Source organism: Dermacentor silvarum, chromosome 1, assembly GCF_013339745.2.
Source record: "Dermacentor silvarum isolate Dsil-2018 chromosome 1, BIME_Dsil_1.4, whole genome shotgun sequence".
Taxonomy (NCBI): Eukaryota; Metazoa; Arthropoda; class Arachnida; order Ixodida; family Ixodidae; genus Dermacentor; species Dermacentor silvarum.
In genome coordinates this window covers 65,482,196-65,506,516 of record NC_051154.1, presented here as the reverse complement: position 1 = coordinate 65,506,516, position 24,321 = coordinate 65,482,196, and the positions used below count along the sequence as shown (strand labels likewise).

At 44.8% G+C, this 24,321-nt stretch overlaps 1 protein-coding gene across 5 annotated transcripts in view; it reads left to right on the top strand.

Moving 5' to 3' along the window:
- Positions 1-23,473, top strand: part of LOC119464597 (uncharacterized) — a 91,730-nt gene extending 68,257 nt beyond the window's left edge. For 4 of the 5 annotated variants that reach the window (XM_037725634.2, XM_037725628.2, XM_049668896.1 and 1 more), the window contains exon 10: positions 9,815-23,473. In XM_037725634.2, the coding sequence (XP_037581562.1) occupies positions 9,815-10,000 (186 nt within the window). In that variant the 3' untranslated portion in view covers positions 10,001-23,473. The remainder of the gene's footprint in view (positions 1-9,814) is intronic. The other variant, XR_007467509.1, reaches the window with a different exon arrangement.
- Positions 23,474-24,321: the final 848 nt, after the last annotated feature.

Sequence of the window (24,321 nt, the reverse complement as noted above, 5' to 3'; positions counted from 1 at the left end):
CGAACCGAGCAAAACTTAAAATTATCGTCCGATGCGCCAAGAGCCCCACGTTGGGCAGCCAGATGTGGGGTCTCACATGTGCTCTTGGGACAAAGGAACGACAACACAGTAGTGCAGACAATCAAAAGGGCATTTATTGCACCTTTCATACACTAATACATACTAGCCGAATTACAACGAATAGAACATTCACACGGGCGCGCGACAAATCAAGGAAGTCGGACTTACCGCGACCGGATAGCGAGCGCATATGTTAGCCCCATGCTATGACACCATCGCCTAGTCGTTCACGGTCACGCGAACGGTGGCGCGTTCGAACGATCCGTGTTCGTCCATACCGGTGCCCCGCTCCGAGCTACGCGAGACGTCTCGCGAAGCGTGGATTGGCGCACGCGCGGGACGTCCGCGTCGCTCACCGATCCCAACCCCAAAGAGAGAGCGCCTTCGACCTTTTTCTCCCAAGTCACCCCGCCGTTCGGTGGCGTTAGCATCGCGACATCTCTCGCAACGCGCCGCAACCACTACGACCGCCTCCGCCGTGCGGTGAAGCCGGACCACTGGAGACGCGCATCCCCACAGAATAAAGCATTTCATTAATAACGTTACCGTATTTGCACACAAATAACTCGACCACAAATATAATGTGATGTGACGCTGCAAAGAATCGAAGAACGACATGTAAAAGCGGGTGCCTGCAGAGCGCTTTATTCATTGTTACTGCGAACTGCCGTCACAAAATACACTGAAAGGACGAGTGCATGCGCAATTTACTTGTTATCACTGGTGACATCTTTGCCACAGTCTGCAAGAGTGGTGTCATCCTCCATGCCACCAAGGTTATTGGACAGGCAGCACTTCAGCAGAGCCTGTGGCACAATCGAACACAGCAATGTTCTGTGTGATTCTGTCTGTTCGAACATGGTTACATACATGGTAGCAATCACGGTGGCGGCTAGTGGTTAAGCTCACTGCAGTTTCAAGGAGCAAAAAAATAAAGAAAATAAATGAAAACAATAAAATAATAATAATTATATTCTCGTCATGAACGCGAATATAACGCGAGGCACTTTCTGAGGCTGAAAACAAGGAGGGAACATGAAGTCAGGCAGTCAGTTTCTTGCAATGCAACATCCTCCGACATCGTTCTTTTCCTGCCTTCCCTGCACCAATAGCTGCTCAAGCGTTACTATCGTTGCTGTCGATTTCACTTGCCCCTGAGTCTTCATGAATGTGACTGCATGTTGCACCTCTAAGGGGCAATGGGTCAGTGGATACAATGCCGTTATCTGGAGATCACGGCTTGTCAACACTTGATTTATGTCATTGCTGATAACTGATCACGATGACATTCAACATTTCAGACGAAGAGTATAGGTATTTTCGCCTCCAATCTGATAGTGCATTTCACTTCCATTCTCACGAGTTCATTTTTTAATCACTTGACGCATGTGCGGCTGGAAGTGCATAATTATTTCCTCTCCCCAAAAACCCCTTTCAAAGGTATATTTGTGTACAATCACAATAAACCCAAGCAGTTGGCAGTCAGCGCTTGTCCTGTGTTCCTCCCTTGTCCGTGTTTATTTCACGCTGTTTTTTCACTGATGGATTCATACCAATTAGCTCGCATTCATGCCCTTTTAAAATAATCATCGAAAGCAATAAAAAAATGCAGCTGCAAAAGCAGTAACAGCCAGGCCATATCACGGAGTGGCTTTTAGTACAATTTTTTTCTTTTGTGAGAACAAAGTTTGTTTCTGTAGAAACAAAAATAATTAGAACTCTTAAAAAAATTTTTAAAGAAATGGAACAACTATTTATTTTGTTTGCTGAGGTAATTATATACAGTGTAGACCGCTTATAACGTAAGTCGCCGGAGTCGCGAATATCCGCACTATAAGCGGTACCACACTACTATAACCAAAGTAACAATTTTCAAGGCCCGCACATATGCAAAACATGTGCACTGAGCCGTCACGCGTATGCGACAGTCGAGGAATGCGGCTAGAACGTTTCCATTTACAGTCGGATCTCATTAACTGGAACCAAATCACGCGGCGGCGCCTCCGACCGGCATTGCGCCGGCACCGCCATAGAGTAAAAGCTTAGGAGAGACCCCTCAATGTCAAAAAAAAAAAAAAACGCGGTGGAAATTTCACCCTCTCTCAAATGGCAAGGTCGCCGATTCTGCGTTGCGCCGAAACATGCGTGTACATGCCGGCGTCTCAGCCACGCGTAGAAAATGGCAGTGAACCCTTCTTTCTCCTTTATGCTTCCTCTACTTTCTAGTCACGTGTTGACCTTGCACGCTGCGGCTACGGCGCAGAGGGAAGCAGCGGCGCTGTCTCAGGCCGGCCAACGCCCGCTTCCCGATAACTGCAGAAAACGAAACTTCAGAGAGCTGCCGCCGGGCCGGCTGTAGCGGCGGCGCCTGCACGGCGGCGGGCGCGCACAGTGAGAGTCGAAAGTGAGGGAGGTATGAGGGAGGGCGAGGGGAGCCACCAAAGCGGCGGAGTTGCCGAGGCGAAATCCGCTTCCCTGCCGCCCTCCTCCCTCACATTCCACGGTCTCTGCGTGCGCCCTTCCCCGTGCCGTGCCGGCGCCGCTCGCTCCCTGAAGTTTCGTTTACTGCCGTTATCGTGAAGCGAGCTAGGCCGGCCTTGGCAGTTTCGTGGCCCTCGCTCGCTATGCGCGCCGTGATATTTCAGGACTCGCACTCCAGATTATGGTTTCAGCCTCACTGGCTGTTCGTTCGCACCACGTGCCCTTCTCCTTCACTTCGTCTCTCTTTCTTCCTCGAGCCCTTCCAGGGGCACCCGTTTGAGGTAAGCGTTCGCCGTCTTTTCTGACTTCCGTACTCCCAGGCAGCCGCACTGTAACCGGTATTTCGTTTCCCGCAACTGCACTATAAGCGATACGTGTATACATGGAGTGCTATAGGAAAATTAACGGGAGTCTGAAAAGACCGCATTATATCCGGTCCTGCACTATAAGCGGTTACATTACCAACTTGTCAGTTGAGCTTCTTGAGTTGAGTTTTGCACCCGTTAAAATTTGCGGACATTGAATGGTTAACGTAATGACAAAGTAATAAATTTTTTAAATTCGACGGCGACGAAAATTTCAGGCACAGTACAGTGTCCCATCCGATCTCTTGGACTCATCAGTGTATGCACAGTGTCGAAAACATTGTGACTGCGGACCAAGTTGCCACCACTCGAGTGTTGCCCGTGCCCTCACTTTCGTTATCAAGGTAGTTTCTCTGCTTTTCATGTGCCGTATAGCCATTGCAATGCATTTCGTTGACTCGGCACCAAACCACAACTTTGATCGCCAACAATAGCGCGCTGGTTAGGCCTAGTTGGCGGGGTTGTCTACGTTTATGAACCTGCTTCAGTTCTGGAACTCAGCGGTGTTGCACACCGCCGCCGCAAGCTGCGGCGGTGAGTGGCGCTGTAGTCCCAGTAGGCTCCAGCTAGTTTCATCAAGCGTGCGCAAACAAGTGCGGGAGTGCGTGTGTCGTCTGGATTTTCGGATGTCTGCAATGCCGGCGTTTTGTGTGTCCGGCTGCACAGGAGGTTATAGGACAAACAAATCATCGAGATACTTCTGGGCTCTGTGTGATCGGCTCTCTGCGCTGCGTGGGTTCGCGCCATTGCCATCTGGACAAAAGTTTGTCAGACAAATCGAAAGTGTGCGATGTGCATTTTCACACTGAGCACATCTTTGGACCCGCATTATCAATGGGTAAAAAGTCGAAATCACTAGGGGTAGTGGAGTCTTGTGGAAGGGAGTGTGCCCAAAGATTTCCCCAATCAACTGTCGTATGTTTCTTCTTCTTTCTGGGGTTTTACATGCCAAAACCAGTTCTGATTATGAGGCATGCCGTAGTGGAGGGCTCCGGATTAATTTTGGCCACCTGAGGTTCTTTAACGTGCACTACAACACTAGCACACGGGCGTTTTTGCATTCCGCCTCCATCGAAATGCGGCCGCTGCGGCCGGGATTTGATCCCGCAATGTCGTGCTCAGCAGTGCAACGCCTTAGCTGACTGAGCCACCACGGCGGGTACCGTCATATATTTCAAAGCCACCAATGAAGGAGAGAAATATGCCAGAGCAGGACAAGATGGTGCTGGAGAGATCTCCGAAACCAGATCAGTCAAGCTGTGACATGAGCCTCAAGATTATGCAGGAAATGTTGACTTGACTTGGGATAGTGGTGGGCTCACTTTGAAGGGGATAATGAAGATGCTTGCTTGCCATCTACGAGTTGGCGTAGAATTGTTGACTATGACGATACCAGTAGTTTTGTTGCCTTATATGCAATAAAGGCTGAAGAAAGCACGCTTGTTATTGAAAAATGCATCGTAGTCGCTGATGTCAGTGAGTGTTAGTGCTCATGGGCGTGTTGCAAAATCCTTTAAAGCTATCATAGTCACCGCTGTGCCGCAGCTGACGGAACCGCTCGCGCATGTTGACGCACTGAACGGGTGCTCAGGCTGTCAATTATTAAATAAGGCCAATTATGCATAATTAAGGCATATTATGAAAGATTCGGCCCTCAGTACGAATTATAATATCTTGTGAGCCTAGGGTCGAGTCCTGCATGTTATGAAGCTAACTCTCTCTATAATGTATTTGTGAGCTTGAAATTTTCACCCAGAGCATATCTTAAGACCCGCATTGTAAGTAGGTAATAAGTCGAAATCACAAGGGGTAGTGGAGACTTGTGGAAGGGAGCGTGCCCAAAGATTTCCCCAACCTACCGTCGTATCTCTGCCGTTTCTTAGGCTTAACGCGTTCAAACCGTACTTAGCATAAGTTATCGGGATTGCAACTTTCATAATCGTATAGACTCTCACCGCAAGAAGCGCGAGCAAAAAACTAACATGGGTATACGAGACGGCTCGCCTTGCGCACTTGCGACGAAATTCTGCAATAGTGCATTTGCTTCCAACCTACAAGAACCTTTTAGAGTAGATCTGTTAACCAGGACAAGAATGTCAGTCAAAGCTGCTCTTTTTGTCGTCGCAAAGTGCGCATAACCAGTGAGTAACATTAACCCTTGTCGCCTTGCACTTGGCGCGAGCCAGCAGCGCCAACCGACCTCCCATTACAGGTTAAGTGCCGAGCGGTCCTGAGATTCAGAAGGGTTTGGGTGCGACCTAGTTGGTACGGATCATTCATTTTACACAGCGCCAAAAAACACGGACAAGGGAGAACACGAAATGAGCGCTGTTTGAGAGGAAACGCAAAAGGAACACTGCTCGCAGGCACCCGACCCGTGTTCTCCCTTGCCCATGTTTTTTGGCGCTGTGTAAAATGAATAGTCCTGCGATATTAACTGCACGACAGCCTAAAGGGGGAAATTATTGGTTGGCTAGGCAATTCAATATTTGCGCACAGATAGTCGCAGCTGTACTTGAGCCGCCGCCTTCGCTCTTATTCCGTCGTCTGCTACATAGAGCCTGTCGCTGCGGTCACGCCACCTGTACCGGAAGTCGGTCAGGCGCCGCTTTGAGAGTACAGCTGAGGCAGAGATTTTGGCAACTGAAGCAGGTTCTGTAAACGTTGTGCCGGGTGGCATGCCGTCGCGGGAAGCTTGCCCTTGATATGTTCGTATCCGTAGACGAATACATAGAGACTATGCATGCACTCGCGCCCACAGGCTGAACTAGCAATGCGTACGAAGCAGAGTTTGGTTCCTCGGGTGATCAGCAACGGCAACTACTACGAATGCTTACCAAGTTTGTATGTGTGCACACTGGTACAAACGGCGGAAGCTAACAATTGCGCATCAAGCCTAATAGCTTCAAACCAAATTTGCAGAGCACTGCTTAAACTGACAGTGTCGCACGCGCGATATCTGCACTTCATGACGCGCATCGCGGCAGGTGCACAGAATCTGAAGCCGTGTTCAGTGCAAAGCGCACCGCTGATAAGCAGCCGAGCAAAAAGCTTCTCCGGCGTCTAGGCAACCACCACGCGCCCGCAAACACTGCCGCCACTTTTTTTTTTTTTTTTCGGTTGCTCCACATCTCATGCTTGGGCCGTATCGCCCTCGTTGCTCTCCTTTTCCCATTAGTGGGTGCACCTCGTTGAGAAGCGTGCTCACTAGCGCGCTTGTCGACCGGATTGTCCCGCGGAAGCCACATTATAACAGGTATTTCATCTCACGCGGCTGCACTGTAAGCGATATGCGTATACATGGAGTTCTATGGGTGTGTAAACGGGAGTCAGAAAAGGCTGCATTGTAGCCAGTTTAGCACTATAAACGGTTACGTTGTAAGTGGTCTAAGCTGTAATTTTCACTGAAACACGCACGCAGAGAAGTTCTATTTGCAAAGCAGGCAACAAAAAAAGTTTGATTTTCACGTGCCGTTTACAAAATAGAAATACGCGTGGCTGATGAGCAGCCCTAAAGGCCATAACGGTGAGACTAGCAAGACCTTTGCAAATCGTGGCATGTATGCTGCACTAGTTTCCCCTTTCAGCCTTCTAGAACACTTTGTTTTAGTACCCAGACTCCACTCAAGTCCTGCCGATTGTAAAATATGAAATTGGTTGACATTTTGAAAGAACTATGACGCTGCATTTCGTTCTTTAGATTGACATTACACACAAATTAAGCTGATTTTTTTAAACGATGATTTGCAGGCTACCGTAAGGATGGAAATAAAGGTCTTGTTGTCCCCCCAAAATATTTAGTAGTGGTAAAGTGCCCCCTCATGTTATAGCAATCTTCGAAATAATTTCTGTTGTCTGGCCACTATTGTACAAGAAAAAAAAAGAAAAAAAAGTGTCATCATTTTGTTTGTTGCCTTTGCGAATGCACAAACTTCGCAAACTGTTTGCTAACATGCTTTACTGATGCATTTGAAAACGATGTGGTAGAATGCGCTGAAGCGAATGGGAGCATGGCGGCACTCCACTCTTTTAGGGTTTCTACTAGCAGAAACTAAAACAATGCAACTGTCGACTTTCACTGAAAACTTCTTCACAGTTGATACTGAACATCAAGGAAGGAATTTTTTCGTGGGCTTCGTGCAGAAGTTTTTCTAGTAACAGCAGATTTGATTCGTTGCAACGGTGGTTCAATTCGTTTTTAAGTATGCAGCAACAGGAGCCGCTTTAGGAAGCGAAAAGGCTTGACCTATTGCAGAACGACTGTGAATCTAATTTTTTCACGTCTTGAAGGGCGAGTCCACATAGATCATAAGCGGGTTCAACTGTACTACACTGGGGAGTACACCAAGTGGCATGACCTGGGAAAGATAGTCGCATTGTCCTATCTTGAAAACCATGGTCTGCATATATGCATGCATGCATGTGGGCTTTTATTGCGATATCAAATATATGGACACTCTAGGTGAATTTCTGCTGTCATTGTTGCCATGAGGTTCCGTATAAAGTCCAAGTGCAATAAGATTGCGGTCGCATGCTGTATGCTGTAGGTGCGTGGGAAAACATGTGAGGGGAAGGCAAAAAGGAGGCTGACTTGGTGCGGTGGTGTCTTCTCGTACGCGCAAGGGATGAAGGCGGGGAGAGTGTGCGCCAACCTATTGAGCCCGCAAGGTGGGGGAGCAGGGGGATGTGTACACGCTATTAAGGGTAGGGGAGAAGGGGGGTTCGAGATGGGGGGCAGAGTATCATGCATCTTCGCTTCTACTCCAGCTGTGCATGGCGCAGCTGAGTGTGACCGCGTGTGTCTTGGGGGAAATCTATGGTGGGTTCGAAGGCTAGCCAACCCGAGATAGCTGATGGCTTCGTGTGTGCTGTGTTCTGGCGTGCCTAGTTCACGTTGAAGCGAGAGGCAGCACGAAGAGGAATTCACTCGCCACTGCTGCCGCTCTTCATCATAGTAGCGTTCTGACACCACGGTCATCGTGTGAGATGTGTCCACGTTTGCCTGTGCGAGCCTGATATCGTGCTTGTTAATTTAGTTATTAAGCGAATGCTTACCACAGTTTATACAGCTGCGAAAACTACTAACCTTACTGCTTATAGCTGTCAAATTCCTATCGCAATCAGTGCTTTGCCTTTTGGGCATAACTGCAAATTTTTAAGGGCACTGCTGTCATGAACATGAGCGAGCCAAATATGGTATTATTTTTCTGCATGCAGCATAGAGCCCACTATCTTGCATAAGAGATCACTCGCTCTCTCCTGCTTTTGAGGTCTCTTCTATTTTGCTACCATCAATAATGACATCAGTCATTCGCCAATCTTTAAGCTAGCAGGGAATCAGTGGTTGTTAACCTGTCTCGCCTATCCTGTCATCGCTCCTTTATCACTCTCAGGCACATTATCAGACGCCAACCTTGAAGGATTACCATAAGTGCACTGCACAAAGGAGAAAAGGTATGAAAGGAGCAATAGGCAGGCATGCCAGCTGAGTAGAAATTTTCGGTTGAGGGGTAATGGGGAGAGTAAATGCTGTGCTCTTTATAGTTTCATTATTATTAGATTCTTCTCAAACACATTTTTTAGAATGTTTTCATTGAAAGGCATCGCACTCTCTCCAGTATGTTCTCAGGTTTGAAGGAAAGGTGTCGCAGGGCCCCCCTATAAGTATACAGCCAGTAGCACATTATAGAAAATAATGTGTGTGTGTGTGTGTGTGTGTGTGTGTGTGTGTGTGTGTGTGTGTGTGTGTGTGTGTGTGTGTGTGTGTGTGTGTGTGTGTGTGTGTGTGTGTGTGTGTGTGTGTTATGACATCCTAATAGCTGCACCCAGTGGAATGTAATGTGAAGTGGAAGGAGGATACACTTGGCACACACAAACTGTTCTATGTGTGTTTGTATGTGCTCCTTTGTCTTGGATGTGTTACATTCTACTCTATCGCAGCAGTCACTAGTGATGCATATTCCTTGACAGAGGGTTTGAAAGGGGCAACTGCGGCATGCATCAGTCACCATGGCATACCTGCCAACTCTCCCGAATTTTCTGTAAAATGTACGAATTTGGACCGGTCTTACGATTTTACGAATGTCGACTCAATTTTTGAGAACAATTAGTTTTATTCACGAAAAAAAATTTTCATTCCTAATGAAGCCACACCGTTGCTGGTGGGTGGGGGCGCGCATAGAGATAGGGGTGTGCGCCATAAGTTTTATTGTCTGCACAGTAAGGACATTTTTCACTCTGTGACGTTGCCGGGTTGTTGGACGACCTTATGTCACTGGTTATCGTTACTCTCAACATAGAGACCCACCCTATGTAAGTGGCACCCCCAGAGACAATGGTGATTTCGGGTTGATGCAGCAGGCACAGTTTCTGTATAGGAAGCTGTGGCCTGTCATCTAGCCTGTCGCCTTCGCTACGCCTTTTTTCGCGAGTATGCCCTATTTTGTTGGCCTCTCTCTTTTTTTTTGTGTATCCAGCTGCTGCATCCGGCGCAGTGTGACTCCGGCACTCCAGTGTTTCATAGCCATAGCGGCTTCAAAGTGTGATGGCATGCTCGAAGGCTCGTTAGTACTTCGAAGTGTGTTTGAACTCGTACTCCTCGGCAAAATTCCCATGCCCCCCCCTGGTCACGAGTTTATGAATTTGAAAGTCTTGAGGTTGGCAGGTATGCCATGGTTGTACACTTTTGTGAGCTTCATGGTAAATTTATGCTGAGCTCACTGGCCACTCAGCCTTCTAAGCATATTTCTCGTCCCTTCAAGTCATACAGGCATGCATTACTTGTCTCACTGGCAAGGCAAACATAAGTGGCTACATGGGGTGACATACAGCAGAATGTATTTAGTTTATATGGTATTCATATTTGTCTATCTGTCTTATCGTGTGGTGCCATATTTGCTTTTTTGCAGCTGGATACAAGAGCTGTGAAGACCTCCACTTGGCCTCTAAAGCAGTCCAGCTCTTTTCCTGTCAACTTACCCCTCTCGCATTCTGTGGGTGATGCCACCAATGATGGAGGTTGCCTTGATGATGCTGCTGGGGCTGGTTTCTCAGGCAGTGTCAACTCTTATTTTCTGTTTGGGCACGGCTCGTGACAATGTCGCTTGCATCTCACATTCTAGTGAGTGTACTCAGCTTTCTCTTCGCAAAGCTGTGTAACATTTTTGATGGAGTGGGGCCAGTAACAGGGATTCATGTTCTGCCGCTGCTTGGCTAACAAGTGTTCTGCACTATTGTGTGAACGAACTGTATTGAGCACAAGTGCAAATCATCTCTGGACATACATTTGGCTTTTCAGGAACTACTGTGCTGTGCAGGCATGGCACTTGGTATGTGTGCTTCTGGAATGTTTCACTCATGACACATGCTGCCTGCAGCACCAAGAACATAAGCATAGCCATGATTTTATACTGGATATTTTTGTTGTTCATTTATGCTTAGGATGCGAAACATTGTGTTTTCAAATTATCAAGGGCATTGCAAGTTTACTGTCATGCCGACCATCCAAGAGAGCTTCCAGGCTGTCACCAACATGGTAAATTGCCTTCCAATTACAACGAAGTTTTTTGCTTTTTAACATTATTTTGCTTAGAAATCTGCACAGCATTTTATTAAAGCTGTAAGACCTTTGTCTGGTTTTATATTTTGTGAAAAGACACAACCCATAAGGGCAAGTTTTTAAGCTAGTCATTCAGGATTTCTAGTTCATTTGTATGTAAAGTAAGCGTACTGTAATATTCTAATCTGGCAACATACCATCTCTGCTCAAATTTAGATTACAACTATAGACCTCCTTATATACTTATGTTAGAAAGGCACAACAGAGCTTAGGTTAGTTTAGTGGCAAGCACAATCTGCGCTCACAATCTGCCGCTCTTTGAATGCAGCATTTTGTTGAGAAATAGCATGCGAGTTTGCAATGTAACAGTAGTAAGAATGCATAAAAAGGAATGAATATGCAAGTGTGACACTTTGATTGGTGACTGCTGACACGAAGTGCTGTGAAAAATGGGCCACCTTGGCCATAATAAAATGCCAAGAGGGTGAGCCTCATGCTCATCTGAATGAGGATTTGTGCAAGCATGCATGTTTTTTACTACCTTGTTTAGCATGATGCATATTAAAGGGGCCATGACACGGTCGTCCAACTGTTCTCAGTTTATCATTATAACTGAGAGTAGAGGGGCCAATATGGTTACAGTAGAACCTCGTTGATGCAATCACATTTCCTACAATTTCCCGATGGCAACATTCGCGCTCGAGAAAATAATAAATCAGCCAATACAGTTAGACTTTTTTACTGGCAATACATTCCTGAAAAACACAATCTTTAAGCACCAACGTTCAGTACGTCGCCAAACTGCGGTCGTAGGATAAGTTTTCCATCCACTAGATCCCATGTGAACGAGAGGCGCTTCCCAACAATACTCGCCTGCCCGTGTCTCGTGGAAATGCTGGCGCACACTCAGTTTCCTTTTCCGGTACCAGCAAATCTCACGGATTGTCACACTTCGGATTCACAGCTGTCACCGCCAACCCTATTGCGATAAGCATCTTCACCTATCTGTTTCACTGCACGTATGGCGTAGTCCATTAGAAGTGTACTACACGATTGTAAAAGGACACTAAATGGAAATATTAGGTCAACATGGACGGTTAAAATGTCATTCCAGAAACCTTGCAGCACTTGTTTTATGCCAAGAAATGACTTAGTTTAGGAGAAAATCGCATCTGAAGGGTCGGTGTACCTGTAGCTCGCCCTCGAGCGGAGAGTGGTGCTGTTGCATACTCGTGCATATATACCATCACCGCCCTTTACTGCTGTCAGTGGCGCCTGACGGACGGGTGCCACAAACAGCACCCGACAGATGGTGCTACATTTTTTTGCGCAGAACGCAAGCACGCGACCATAGAGAAAACGAGTCGGAACAGACCATTTAATTCGCCACTGCAGCTGCTCTTGGTCAAGTGGCGTAGACCGTTCTGGCATGCGGTGAAATCATGTGGACATGGAATTCTCTGCTACTTGCAGTTTGTGCGTGTTTCGTCAGCCAGCAATACCAGCGCAGCACTACGCAATAATAAAACTACTGAAATACCAAAGCGCAAGTGGTCAAGGTCGAGCAAAAACAAAACCTTTCAACCGCTCGTGTCATCGTCGAGGGTAATGTCAATGAGTTCTTTTTTGTAAAACTCAAATAGAAAGGGAAAAGTAGCATTTTCTTCCATCTTATAATTCAATGCAATGATCTTTTTATTACGAGTGGTTGAGTCGTAGCGACAGAATTATAATGAGGAGTGCCTACATCATTGGTCTAGTGCTTGAATGTCCCGGGTGAGTGTCAAATCGTGTTCTGCATCTACTTCAATTTCTCGATTACTAAAACTTTGTTTACAATAATATTGTCGCCTTAGATGTTCTCGAGCAATAATCTATCACTTTAGCTTGACTTAATGTTTCCCTTTAGTGTCCCTTTAATAAGGAAAAAACCAAATGAACCACTGTTCCCTATTTCAGGCAGCGCAAAGTGAGCGTTGTGTTCTGCTCTGGCGGCATTACATTTTGTTGTCGCCCACCAGTTCGATTCTGTTTCGGCTACCCTTTGCCATCTTAAATCATTTTGCTATGCAATGGGAAAACAGCAAAGCACGTCTCGAGCCGCTCGGGCCCTACCAGTTTATCGCGTGTCAGCATCTCGTATTGCAACGATTATCTTCGAGTGGGAATGTGGGAAATGCCCCACACGAAAATTTGAGGAGCACAGATGTAAACTTGCCGAAGCCGCAAGAACGACAGCATGTGTCTTGGGCCACTTGGGGCCCACGAGTTCGGCGTGCGCTCGCATCTTGTACTGCAACGATTCACGCAATGCTTCGCATTAACTAGATGTCAACTACAGTTGAGTCTGCCAGATTTTTTAGTGACTTCGGGTCATACATTTTTTCAGTTAGTATGTCTTTCTGCCCTTTTTTTTTCTTTTAAAATTTTAAAATCTGATATTCAATTTGAAATTGCTGACACTAAGCCACCGCTCTCACCGACAGCTACCACCATTACATCTGGAAGTGCAGGGCCACTGCTGTGTTCTCTGCTTCAGAACAGTCCCTAAACCACATCGGACATCTTGCTCTACACATTGTGGCACCCGACGGCGCAGCAAGGCCATTGCCTTTGAATTCTGCCTGCAATTATTTTACACGTGCGATAAAAGCAGCATGAAATAGTGAGCACCTGCAGAAACTTTCTCAGGCTGACCACTGAGATGCCCATGGGAAAACGAAATGACACATGGCAACCATGACGTATTATTTCATGTTCCTGCAGTTAGGTACTTCTGGCTCTTGCAGTACACAAAAGCATGACTTTCAAGGTTGGCTTTTGTTACTTCGAGGAAGCTGTTACTGGTGGTGCGAGTACATTTCGTTACCAGTTTGTATTGCCATACTGCTGTAAAGTTCAGCTGCAATATTAAAAAAAAAAATTCAAATACAGGTTTTCTACCACACCAAATGTGCTCAAATTTTGCCAGCTTACTGTGGGACATCTGTTGTTTTAACATGCAATGCATGATTCAAGCTGGAAAATTTGTCATGGCCTCTTTAAGCTTGACATATTTTAAGAAAGCCTTTGGTGTGAAAAGGCACCACCTCGGGAATCTTTTTGCACAAGAAGTTTTCATATTTTGTACCAGTAGAGTTATGAAGGTCCAAAAATTTCCCTTCACTTCCCCCAAGGCTTTCCTTCTTTTTTAATTTTTCTAGCACGCTGCAAGCTCTCCATGCTTCACCCATTGACAAGTTGTCATGATGTACTTTTAATAACTTTAAGTGTTTGTAGGATTGCTAGTGCATTAAGTTCATTTTCTCCACTGGAGTGCTCATTTGTGGCACCTCAAGGAATCCAGCGAATAGCCATTGATTACTGACTTGCACATACCTGGGAAAAAAGGAATGAAGGAGCTTTCAAAATACCCACAGGAAAGGCTTGGCACAAGCTGGTGGGTTTTTGGTTGTTAACTAGATATTGGTCACGAACACGATCGGCGGTAGAACTGCGAGCACTCTCTATGGTGCTTAATGTGCATAGTACAGTCCACTCAGTTACTGTTGATTATTGTGTTCATTAACTTTTAAAGTTGGGTAGTTTGGGGCCAACAAATGCTCCGTTTTTTATCTGTATGGTAAATGTGCTGCATCTACACATCTGCAAACAAGCAATCTTTCTGGTGAAATTGTAGGTTGTTTGTTTCACTTACAGTTGCACTTACAGTTGTAATGTTTATCTTGGGTGTTCATGACAGTATGATATGGTGACTGGACAGGGCTATTTACTATGGTCAGAAGTGTTGCTGGGCCTGTGCTGTGTATGGCTTATGTGAGAACTTGCATTTTTATTCCAGATAACTTTAAAAAGACACTAAAGTGAAACACAACATCAGTTATACTAATGAAGTAGTTTTTGAAAAGTCTATTTTCATTAATTTCACAGTAATATGTTGATTATTAAACGAAAAAATGAAGGTCAAACTAAAATTTTTAAAATTTTGCACCAATACCTCAGTACTTTACGCTATGGTAACGTCACGGACTTGAATGTATTTTTATTTATTCTTTATTTTCATTTTTGGGCCATGTGGGTTCGGTAATAGTTCCCGAAACTTCCCATATTCTAACTTTGGCTCCTTTGAAACACAATGTAATCCATTTTTAGCAATTAACATTTAACTAGGCTCTAGCTGATGCTGTCAAAATCCATAATGTTATGGCGAGCTGCTGCGGGATTTCAAGGTCGGACTTCAAGGTGGTGGTTCCATCAGTCTTTCCTTTTTGTGCCTTTTCTGGCTTACCAAGCCTCCTCTCGCAGTAAGAGTGGCACTTTTGGTATTGTAGAGGGGTAATTACTAATACAGGTGAAATCATTTTACTCATTAGTGTAGGCATTTTCATGGTCATCATCAGGTAGAAAGCTTACATACCTTTTGTTAAAGAAGAAAACAGAAATAATAAATAATTGGCTTAGCTGCTTGCACCAATTGCAGTCATATAAACTCATTTTGTTGTAACAGGAATTTGTCGACATGTACGAAGTCTCTCCTCAAGACATAGCTGTTCCATGCAACCCTGCTGTGCAGGCAAAAATGTGTGATACAGTTAAACATCGATATAACGAAGTCGGTACAATCGGCAGTTCGCTTCGTTATATCGAAATTTCGTTGTATAAAATTCGACCTTTTATGCTAATAAGTGCAGTCCCTGATCAATCTTTCTTGCACGGAAAGTGGCCGCAGAATTTTTCAAATTATCGGTCAATCGAAAACAGCAAATTTGAAAGAGAAAACAATTCATTTTGATAAATCTGAGAGTCAGCGACGAATGATACGGTTTCATGCCACGTCGACAATATGTTCACGTCGGTGGTACGAATTAAGGGCAGCTAGCCACACTTTCGCGTGCACTTTGCCCCGCGGCTGACAGCGTCGCCCGCACTGGGACGACGCTGTTATGAAAAGCGCTGGCAGCAGGGCGCGAATGCGTCATCTGCCTCTCGCTCCAACGGTTTACCAAAACTCGAGATTACTTAACTTCCTGTACCAAACGCGCGGGAAGACAGCTTGCATGATGCCACGCCGTGTCGGCACACCCACTCGTTGCACATGTGGCAGATTGCATCTAAAGCAGGGTGCACAGCTGTGTATGGTCTCAGCCGCGCTTACGACTATGTGCAACCACAACCGAGACGCACGCGCTTAATCGCATCACCGTGAGCTCGCTCCCCTCCCACTCTTTCCCTTTGCTCACGCGAGAAGGCCGCACTCGTGAAGCCACTGTCTTTCTTGTCTCACCCTCGCACGCTTTCACTCGCACCCAAAGCACACAGTGCGCGGGACGCGATAGGATCTTGTCGCCCTTGGACTTTATACGGAACATGATGCGGCTCCATTTTGGCGGTCGCTCTATTCGCGCGGCGCGCGATTTGAGAGGTGCGTTTGTAAACAGCCGCTTGTAATTCATTAATTTGACCATCTGCGCCCACGGAAGTTTCCATTTATTTTCTTGGCATTCCTTTGCAGGGGCAGTGAAATTTTGTTATATTGAAATCATGTACAAACACACTTCGTTATATTGAGGTTCTCAATGCAAGGTGTTCTATGGACAAGAGGTTATGAAAAGTTAACTACTTCATTATATCAAGAATTTCGTTATATTAAAGTTAGTTATATCGAGGTTTAACTGTATTGGATAGCTGTCAAAAGCACTAATGCGGCTGAGCACGTCATCATTGCTGCATTGTTTCCAATCTTTAGGCATAGATTTCAGTACCATGTGTAGGAGGCACAAACTGCTCGAGGGTCTAATGATAGATTTCATGTGGGCTGAAATTGGTTATGCATTATTTGCATTAGCTCTGATAGACAGTACAGCATAGGGAAAACATTCTTTAACCAATCAACGTCTCTTTGTACTAGTACTATATCTTCAGGACACTACATCTATTGTCTGTGTAATGAAGGACCTGATTCTTGATTACTTTCATGTAATGTCATGTCAAGTCAAGGTGGGAATCTGGTATTAGTGGCAAGAAGTTTGAATGGTGCCCTCTTGCGATTGACGTCACTCGAACGCCGATTTCTCAGCTGAGGAACGCTGCTTTCTCTCCTGCTGGCCACTCGTTCCATGCTTCCTGAAAGATGTTTCGGCTACTTACTGATGTCATGTTAAAGTGCAGTTTTATTTTCGAAATCACGTGACGTGAAAAAATTTGTGGCTTAGATATTGCAAGTTAGGTGGAGTTGGATGGGTTTACTGCTCTTGCAATGCAGAAGCTACCTGTGTCTGTCAAAAAATTTTGGTGAAAAATAATGCCTGTAAATTCAGCATGTAACATTTTTTATGTTGTTTTGCTCAAAATATTCTCTTTATTACTTAGTCATTGCAGACATTGTATTTGATACAGAACAGCAACCTTACTATTTGTAGTTAACATTATAAATGTGTATATGAGATGGATACTGCCCGCAAAGCTTTCACCCAGCTTCTATTTCTCCTGTGGGTTTCCCTTGTGAAATAAAGGCACTGCATTAATGCGTAAAAGCTCGGCAGGCACCTCCGGCAAATGAATTTGCTGCTACTGTCTCTGTTCTCCAGAACAGGCACTTGGAAATAGTACTCCTGTGGCTGCTTACGGCTTTGAATGCGGCTACTTGTCATGTGCTTATGAATCCGTAAGCAGCACTCGCCTCTAAGAAAAGTTTCGTAGTAAAGGTTGAGAGCCAAGCCATTAAAAGAGATAGAATGTTTAATAGTGATCTGCAGCATCATTCAATCAATGACATGGCATGCATTGCCATGGCCTCCCACAAGTGCTCCAACCAAACATCATTATGACAAGGAACGTATTGCTCGTGAAAGCCATGCAATCGTTAACAAATTCGAATTGCAGCCATTAAGTGATCCTGTACAGGGCAGTTATAGTGCCTAGAATATAGTGTAGGCACTAGAGTGCAGCTTATGCTGCCTCTAAGAGGAAAACTAAAGTAAAGCACCTTGTGCAGTACGATATGTTTCACACCCCATGGTTTAAATAAAAACAGAACTATTCGCTTCGTCGTTCCATGAAGCACCACCGCGTATATTCATCACATACAGAAGACACCACAAGCCTTCCATGAATACTCTTGATTTTGACCGACTTTATTAAATTATGATATTTGCCGTATGTCCCAGATGACTTATGTACAAGGCTTCATCATCTTGCTAGCCGCAGCCATGTGTGTATGGGGGTCGCAAAGGCATCTATTACCTAAAGAGTTGGGCTGAGCAGCCTTATGAATTTCAAGAGATGTACCTCTTATAACTGCTCCTGAATCGATATAAAGCTGTTCATCACTGCACAACGGAATTGAATGGGTAATAGTAATAGAGAGGTAGTAGAAAAACACTATTTTTCGTGTTTAATCCTTGCTTTGTTAGTAATATTCATGGGTGTTAATTGTAGTTTTAAATGTATGGCATTCTTCAATGATGCCCATTGCTTGTCAGCCAACCAGTTAAGCTCGAACTCCACAAGGAACAAAGCCAGCATCAAGTGAGCATAAGCCAGCACTACATTGTTTTTGATGTCACAAAAATGCTGGCGAACAAAGCTTGCACAAACCAACGCCCATGCTGAAAGTCTGTCTTAAATTTGTTCCTTGTGTTTTGGCCTTTAGAGCAAATAGAAGAGATGAGATGCTCCAGAGCAAACAGATGTAGACCTCGCCACATCTAAAGAAGACACCATCTACAGTGACTTGCATTTATATTAAAAAGTATAAACTGCCTTCCTTTTGCTCAGACTTTGCAGCCAGATTACATTTTGTGTTCTGGATCATTCAGTATTACACTTGGCACTGTTACTTGCTTTGTTTATCAAGAAAATAATGCTAAGTTGCCTTCCCCTGCACCCCATGCTATTGGAGAAGCTAAATACTGCTGCGTAGTGTCTTAGTATATGCTCCCCGCAGGGGGGGGGGGGGGGGGGGGTAGCAGAGTTGTGCATAGGTCCGCCAACTGCCGCACCAGAGCATCCAAGATATGCAGGGGAAAACCACTTCTCTTGATTCTGCGAAAGATGCTCAGTGGCAACAGTGCGGTCTCGTTCATTTCACATTGGTGGCAACAACATTTGCTTTTTACAGACAAAATAAAAAAAGCTGAGCATGCACTGGCCTGATCTTACGGCTGCTTCGGGGCTGCGATGCAGGTTGCTTTGCTGGTAGGGGTGTGCGAATATTTGACACTTTTGAATAACAAATCGAATGGTGTCCTATTCCTCTTTGAATCGAATAGTCACTTTTTGTAAATGTGAATATTCTTCAAATACTTTTTAAATATTTCAGGACGTCAGCTGCACCCAAATAAACATAAAATTGGTGCAAAAGTGCAGGTAATTTTCAACCCCACGGGCATAGTATATATACATAAAACATGAGGACTTGCGTAGTGGAGCAGGCTACATCACTTAGGTAGCCATACTTTAGAGGCTGTACAGTGATCATTCGCACTCTCTGAAGAGCCCTGTGCATGCGAAGAAACTATTTCTTTACTTCTAATGCTCCATTTGTGCTTTTGATTAACAGAGCTTCATAACATACTATGTAATGACAGAAACTTGCTAATCTTTAGAATACCAGGATGTGAACATCGCTTTATATTATTTGTGATAACGGCTGCTCATTATTCGAAAACTATTAAAAAAGTATTCGATATTTGATTTGATTCGCTTCTGGCACTATTCGATTTGTATTCGATTCAGTCTCAAAAATCACTATTGGCACGCCCCTATTTGCTGGCTGTTCTTAGTGATCATTTGTCACTGATGCCAGTGTCTGGGTGCACATTATTACCAATGCCATCTGTATCGCTGGCTGTTCCCTGGATGACATTCGATACTGGTCATGCCACCACACACTGCTGACTCTGCACGTGCCACAAGAGAACTGTTGTAGAACTCCCCAATTTGTTTCCTTAAAGAAAAAAAAAATGCCCTGCATATGTGCACCAACCGATGCAATACACAGCGCAAACCACAGCAGACTTGTCAACTTTCAACGCACGTGACCATGTTTTGCCAAATAGCAGCAAGAGCTGTGTGTTCAAACGATCGCGCAACTCTGCTCTTTGGGGAGCATATACTATAATACAGGGACACTACAGTTGAGATGAAAGAAGCATGGACTAATGTCACTGCCTTTTGGCAACTGAGGATAACATGGACAGCAGCAGTGCCAGGACGTTTGTTGTGTGGGAAAGATGATTGTTGATTTGAAAATGTATTTTCACCTACTTGTTTTTATGCAGTAAATCAAGTGAAGTCATGTTGTGAGCACACACACACACAAAAAAAAGAGCAGATGTAACAGCTTTTTCAAATGAACCATTTTGCCCGCTGAGCAGTTTTACTGCCACCGCTGCTCTCTACATTTTCTTCAGTTGCTGACATGCAGTGACACCAGTCTATGCTTCTGCCACCTCTGCAGTAGCTAGCTTCTTCAATGGCAATAGGTGCAGACAAATTGACTAGTATGTCTTTTCTTAACAAACCAATCAAGTAACAGTGACAAAGGTTATATTGAACAATCTGGACCATAATATGTGATCTTGCGGTATAATGTGAGAAAACCAAGGCGCTGGCAATAAGCACAAAATCTCACTTTCAAGATTTTAAGAAAACAAAACTCTGGTCACTTTGTCAGCATCGTGACTTTTAGTTGCATAATACTCTTCTTTTATATCTATAATGTAATTGTAAAAATTTATTCCTGTTTTTCTTAAGACCTAATTTACTTTGATTTCTCGTTACAGGAACAGCCATACTCATAGCTTCACTATTGGTGAAGATTGTTAACTGAATATTACACATACAGCTGTGCCATGAGCCAGGATAATTGAAAACAATTGATGTCTGGCAAAAGGCTGAAATTGTTGCTAGTTGGGGCTTTCTTCCTTGTCTTTTTTTTAAATACAGGGCTACTATCGTATGACAGAAACATCCTGGTTCATTGCACAGCCTGTAACTACTCTACTGCTAAGTCGCTACTGAGGCTCGTGCTGAAATCTTTACCACCACTACTGAGGCTTAGCTGAGCTCATCTTTACTAAAGTTTGTAAAAAACGTGCGGCTTCACTGTGCAGAAGTTAGTTCAGCTTCCTTGCATGATTGAAAGATGTCTCTACATGTACATATTGAAAAATAACAATTTCAGGCTAAAGGAGCTGGAACTGGCATCTACTGTTTCTAAGTGGGTCATCATGACGGTGTGCTTGTCTTGGGGGGAAATATGGTCATAATGTAAGTCAGATACATGTATTTAAAAAAAAATAACCTTGGAGCTCTGCAGTGAAATTTCTGCAAATGCTGCAGATAAAGGTAAGCGGCAAGCACAGACAAGAGTAGGCAAGTGCAGTGCTTAGATCACATGGTGACGATTGTGTCTACAAGGTCTGCACTGATGTGTGCTATGAACACAGTAGAAAACTTAAACGAAAGCCTGTGTGCCGTTCTCCTCGAGGAGCCACTCTCTTCGCCAGTAGAACCGACATCACACGTATAGCACTTCAACGTCGCACGCATGCCACCTGCAGCAGACAAATAGCCAGCAGCAGCGCGAACAACTGGAGGAAGCCTCCATAAATGGACCACACAGCAAAGGAGAAAAAAAGACCTGGCAGACTCGAGTGGCTCCGACTCTCTTAACTCAATTACTACGAATAGCAGTTATGAGGCGCTTTCTCGTGGCTCTTTTCCTTTCCTGCTCCCCTTTTTTACAAGCTGCTTCACAATCTTTTTCCTTTTGTTTTTTCAAAGAGCACGCATCCACTCCCAGGCTGCTGCTTTTCAGGCTTCTGCCTCAGTCAGTCAATGTGAAGACCCCAGCTGCTCCTCTCCGTCCTCGAGTGCAATGGCAAGTGGCTTCTTTTTACATGGTGGCATACTCTGCTGAGAGCAAAAAGCAGCATAAAAAAGCAAAATGCAGCATAACGCGAAGCTTTCTTTGGCTGTTCCCCCCCACTTTGTGTGGAGTGCTGCCTTAACAACCTTGGCATTACTCCTAGCAGCAGCTGGCACATGACATCATAGCACAGCGTGGAGCAAGGCATGTGTGCATGTAAAATGTGGGAGAGGGAGAGCAGGACACCAGAGCACAGACAGAGAAGTGTGATGTGTGTCTGGAAGAAGTGCAAGGTGGAGAAACATGACGTCGGTTTGCCTAACACAAGTTGTGCCCAGCAGTTGCAGCATCTAGGAGTGCATCTGCGACAAAACCTCAGAAAAGGTAGGAGGTTTAAACCGGCTGTAGGTGTGAGTAGTCGCAGAAGTGTGCAGTCCTTAAAATGGGACCAAAGCGTGTACATCCTCGGCGTCGAAGGGACCAAGTTGAAGAAACGGCAGGTGGAGCAGGAGGGACTTCGTTATGCAACGAAGCATGGCACGGAATCTGAGTGTATGCTGGCCCTAAAACACAAAGCTGAACAACGATGCACGGTGGTAGTGGAGAGCAGAGAGTGTCGGGGGCATTACATGGAGAAGCGAGAAAGCAAACATTGACATTTGGCAACCAATGAATGGCAAGACAAGCACCTCGCACGTACGCGAATGCAAGATGCATCAGCTATGGGTGGCAGCCTTGCTAGAGCAACGCATCATGTTTGCAGACTGACAGGTACTTCGACAAGTACTTTGTGCAAGACAAGTTTGGCTCTGTGTGTGCGACAGGCTGGTTTTGATCAAACGTGTATGCCCCCTAGTGCCACAAGTTTATGCTGCACAAGGCATTCCCCAACAGTGCGACAAGTCTCGTGGTGTACTCGACATTTAAGGGGTCGTTAAAATGGAACACCATGCCTTGATTCAACATTAAGCAGCTCTGCTTAACGTCGATTCCAACGTTGCGTGGGATCCACCAAATCTTTTTATATTTTTCTCTGGCCTCACACCACACCCACTCTGCTAAAGCACTGCACATTCTGTACAGCAATATTGTGCAACCTGAAAATTTGCTCAGCTGAAAATTTGCTATATGACACTTAAAATGTGTCATATACGTGTTGAAACACATCCGATTGGAATTTTGCTGCAACCTTGAATAAGATGTGCAAAATGTTTTAGTAAAAAGAGTGAGAAGGTAGATTTGGGGAATTATTGCTCAGTGTGAGTATGTCATTGTATGCAGCGGGTTCACTTCTTTCATTGTTTTTCACAATGTGTTGCACCAGGCATAATTTTCAAGTGGCTGAATAGGTACTTTACAAGCCTGCTAGACATGAAATAGTTGATGTTCTCATATCTGATGTGCCTGTAGCGAGTTGTTGCATGGAGTCCACATTCTGTAAACTTGACAAAATTCGATAAAGAATTGAAAATTTTTATTCTATTCTGCAGTTGTGTACGCTTTTTATGATTCTGAAGATGTAAGGGATTTGGGGAAATTAAGTTTTAAATCAACCGAATTAATTGACACCTGAAAGGGTTAAACCAGATTTCTGTTCAGTCTTTCAAAATATTTATCGAAAGATAAGTGAATCTGTAGTTCATTTCTGGGTTTTTCATCGCATATTTCTGTCACTTATGCCAGATGTTTCTCTGCACCAATGAAAATATCGGTACACTTAGGTTATGTTTGCAGATTGCACTCGCTAGGGAACATGCTGAAGGGGCTGTGGAGCATTGTGAATATGGTAAGTAAACCTGCCCAGTCTCTAGACAGTGCTGTCATGAACAGCTGAACTGGGTGTAATTCCTGTACCAAGCAGCAGGGAACCTGTGATTTTAGTTAAGGTCCACTTGCCCATTCCTTTAACTTTTTGAAATCTCCTCTTTTCATGTTTATTGTAAAGGTCAATGAAATACAATGGCCATTGGCTGGATTTCTTTACACATCACAACTTATCAATGCCTCCAGACAGGATTAGCACATTATGAGCAATGCCATTATATTGATCAATGTGAGTTTGCTGAATAAAACTTGTAAATGTCCATCATGTCAAAGAGCGCAATAAAGTACATGAGTTTTGAATTTTCGGTCTTGTGGAACAGTTTTCTGCTCAAGTTGGGCTGCCTCCTCCAGAGTCGACAACATTGCCATCACTTAAGTTTTTCATCTCTCCTCTGTGTTTGCATGCTCCAGCACCTTTATTATGCACCTATGAATTGTATCCAAGCACTGTACAAATGTATCTGCACATGCTGCAGTGTTTTTGTTCATAAATGAGTCAAATTGAGTGTTATTAAAAAATGAAAATTTACTAACATCCATCACATCTATCAACCATCACATTTAGCGACAGTATCCATGTGCTTTTTCAGGTGAGCCATAATGCACTGACTGTCATGGTAAAGCCTGACGACACAAAATGGGGAAACTTCATTTCTGGTAATGTGATGGTATTACATGTGATAGTGGGACGCAGTGCCAATGCATCCATAGTGTGGCCTGCAGCATCAATTAGCACACATGAGCTTTTTTGTCATGCCACCTGATCTTGGAGGTGATGCTGATACCAAAGCCCAGTGTGATGATAGGCAGAGCATTGCAGGTATCCCTGTACACCAGCATGGCAGCACAGCCCATAGAGCAGTGGGAATGGCATAAAAAGGGAAAGGCCATGAAGGCATGGGCAACATTTTATTGCCAATAACTCCGCTCATACAAGGCACAATAACTTTTAAAGTGAAGCTTTCTTTGCAAACCCCCCTGCGCCTCTTGCTGGCTATGGCTGCTGCCTGCTGCTGTTGTCTCGCCGAATAGCTCACACTCGACTGCGGTACGGCGGCACCAGCTAGGAGCGATGGCTAGCACTACTTCGCCCGCAGCAGTGGAAGCTAGAAGGGGGAAGCTGGCCTGCGCATGCGAGTCGTTGGCCTCTGGTGGAGAGG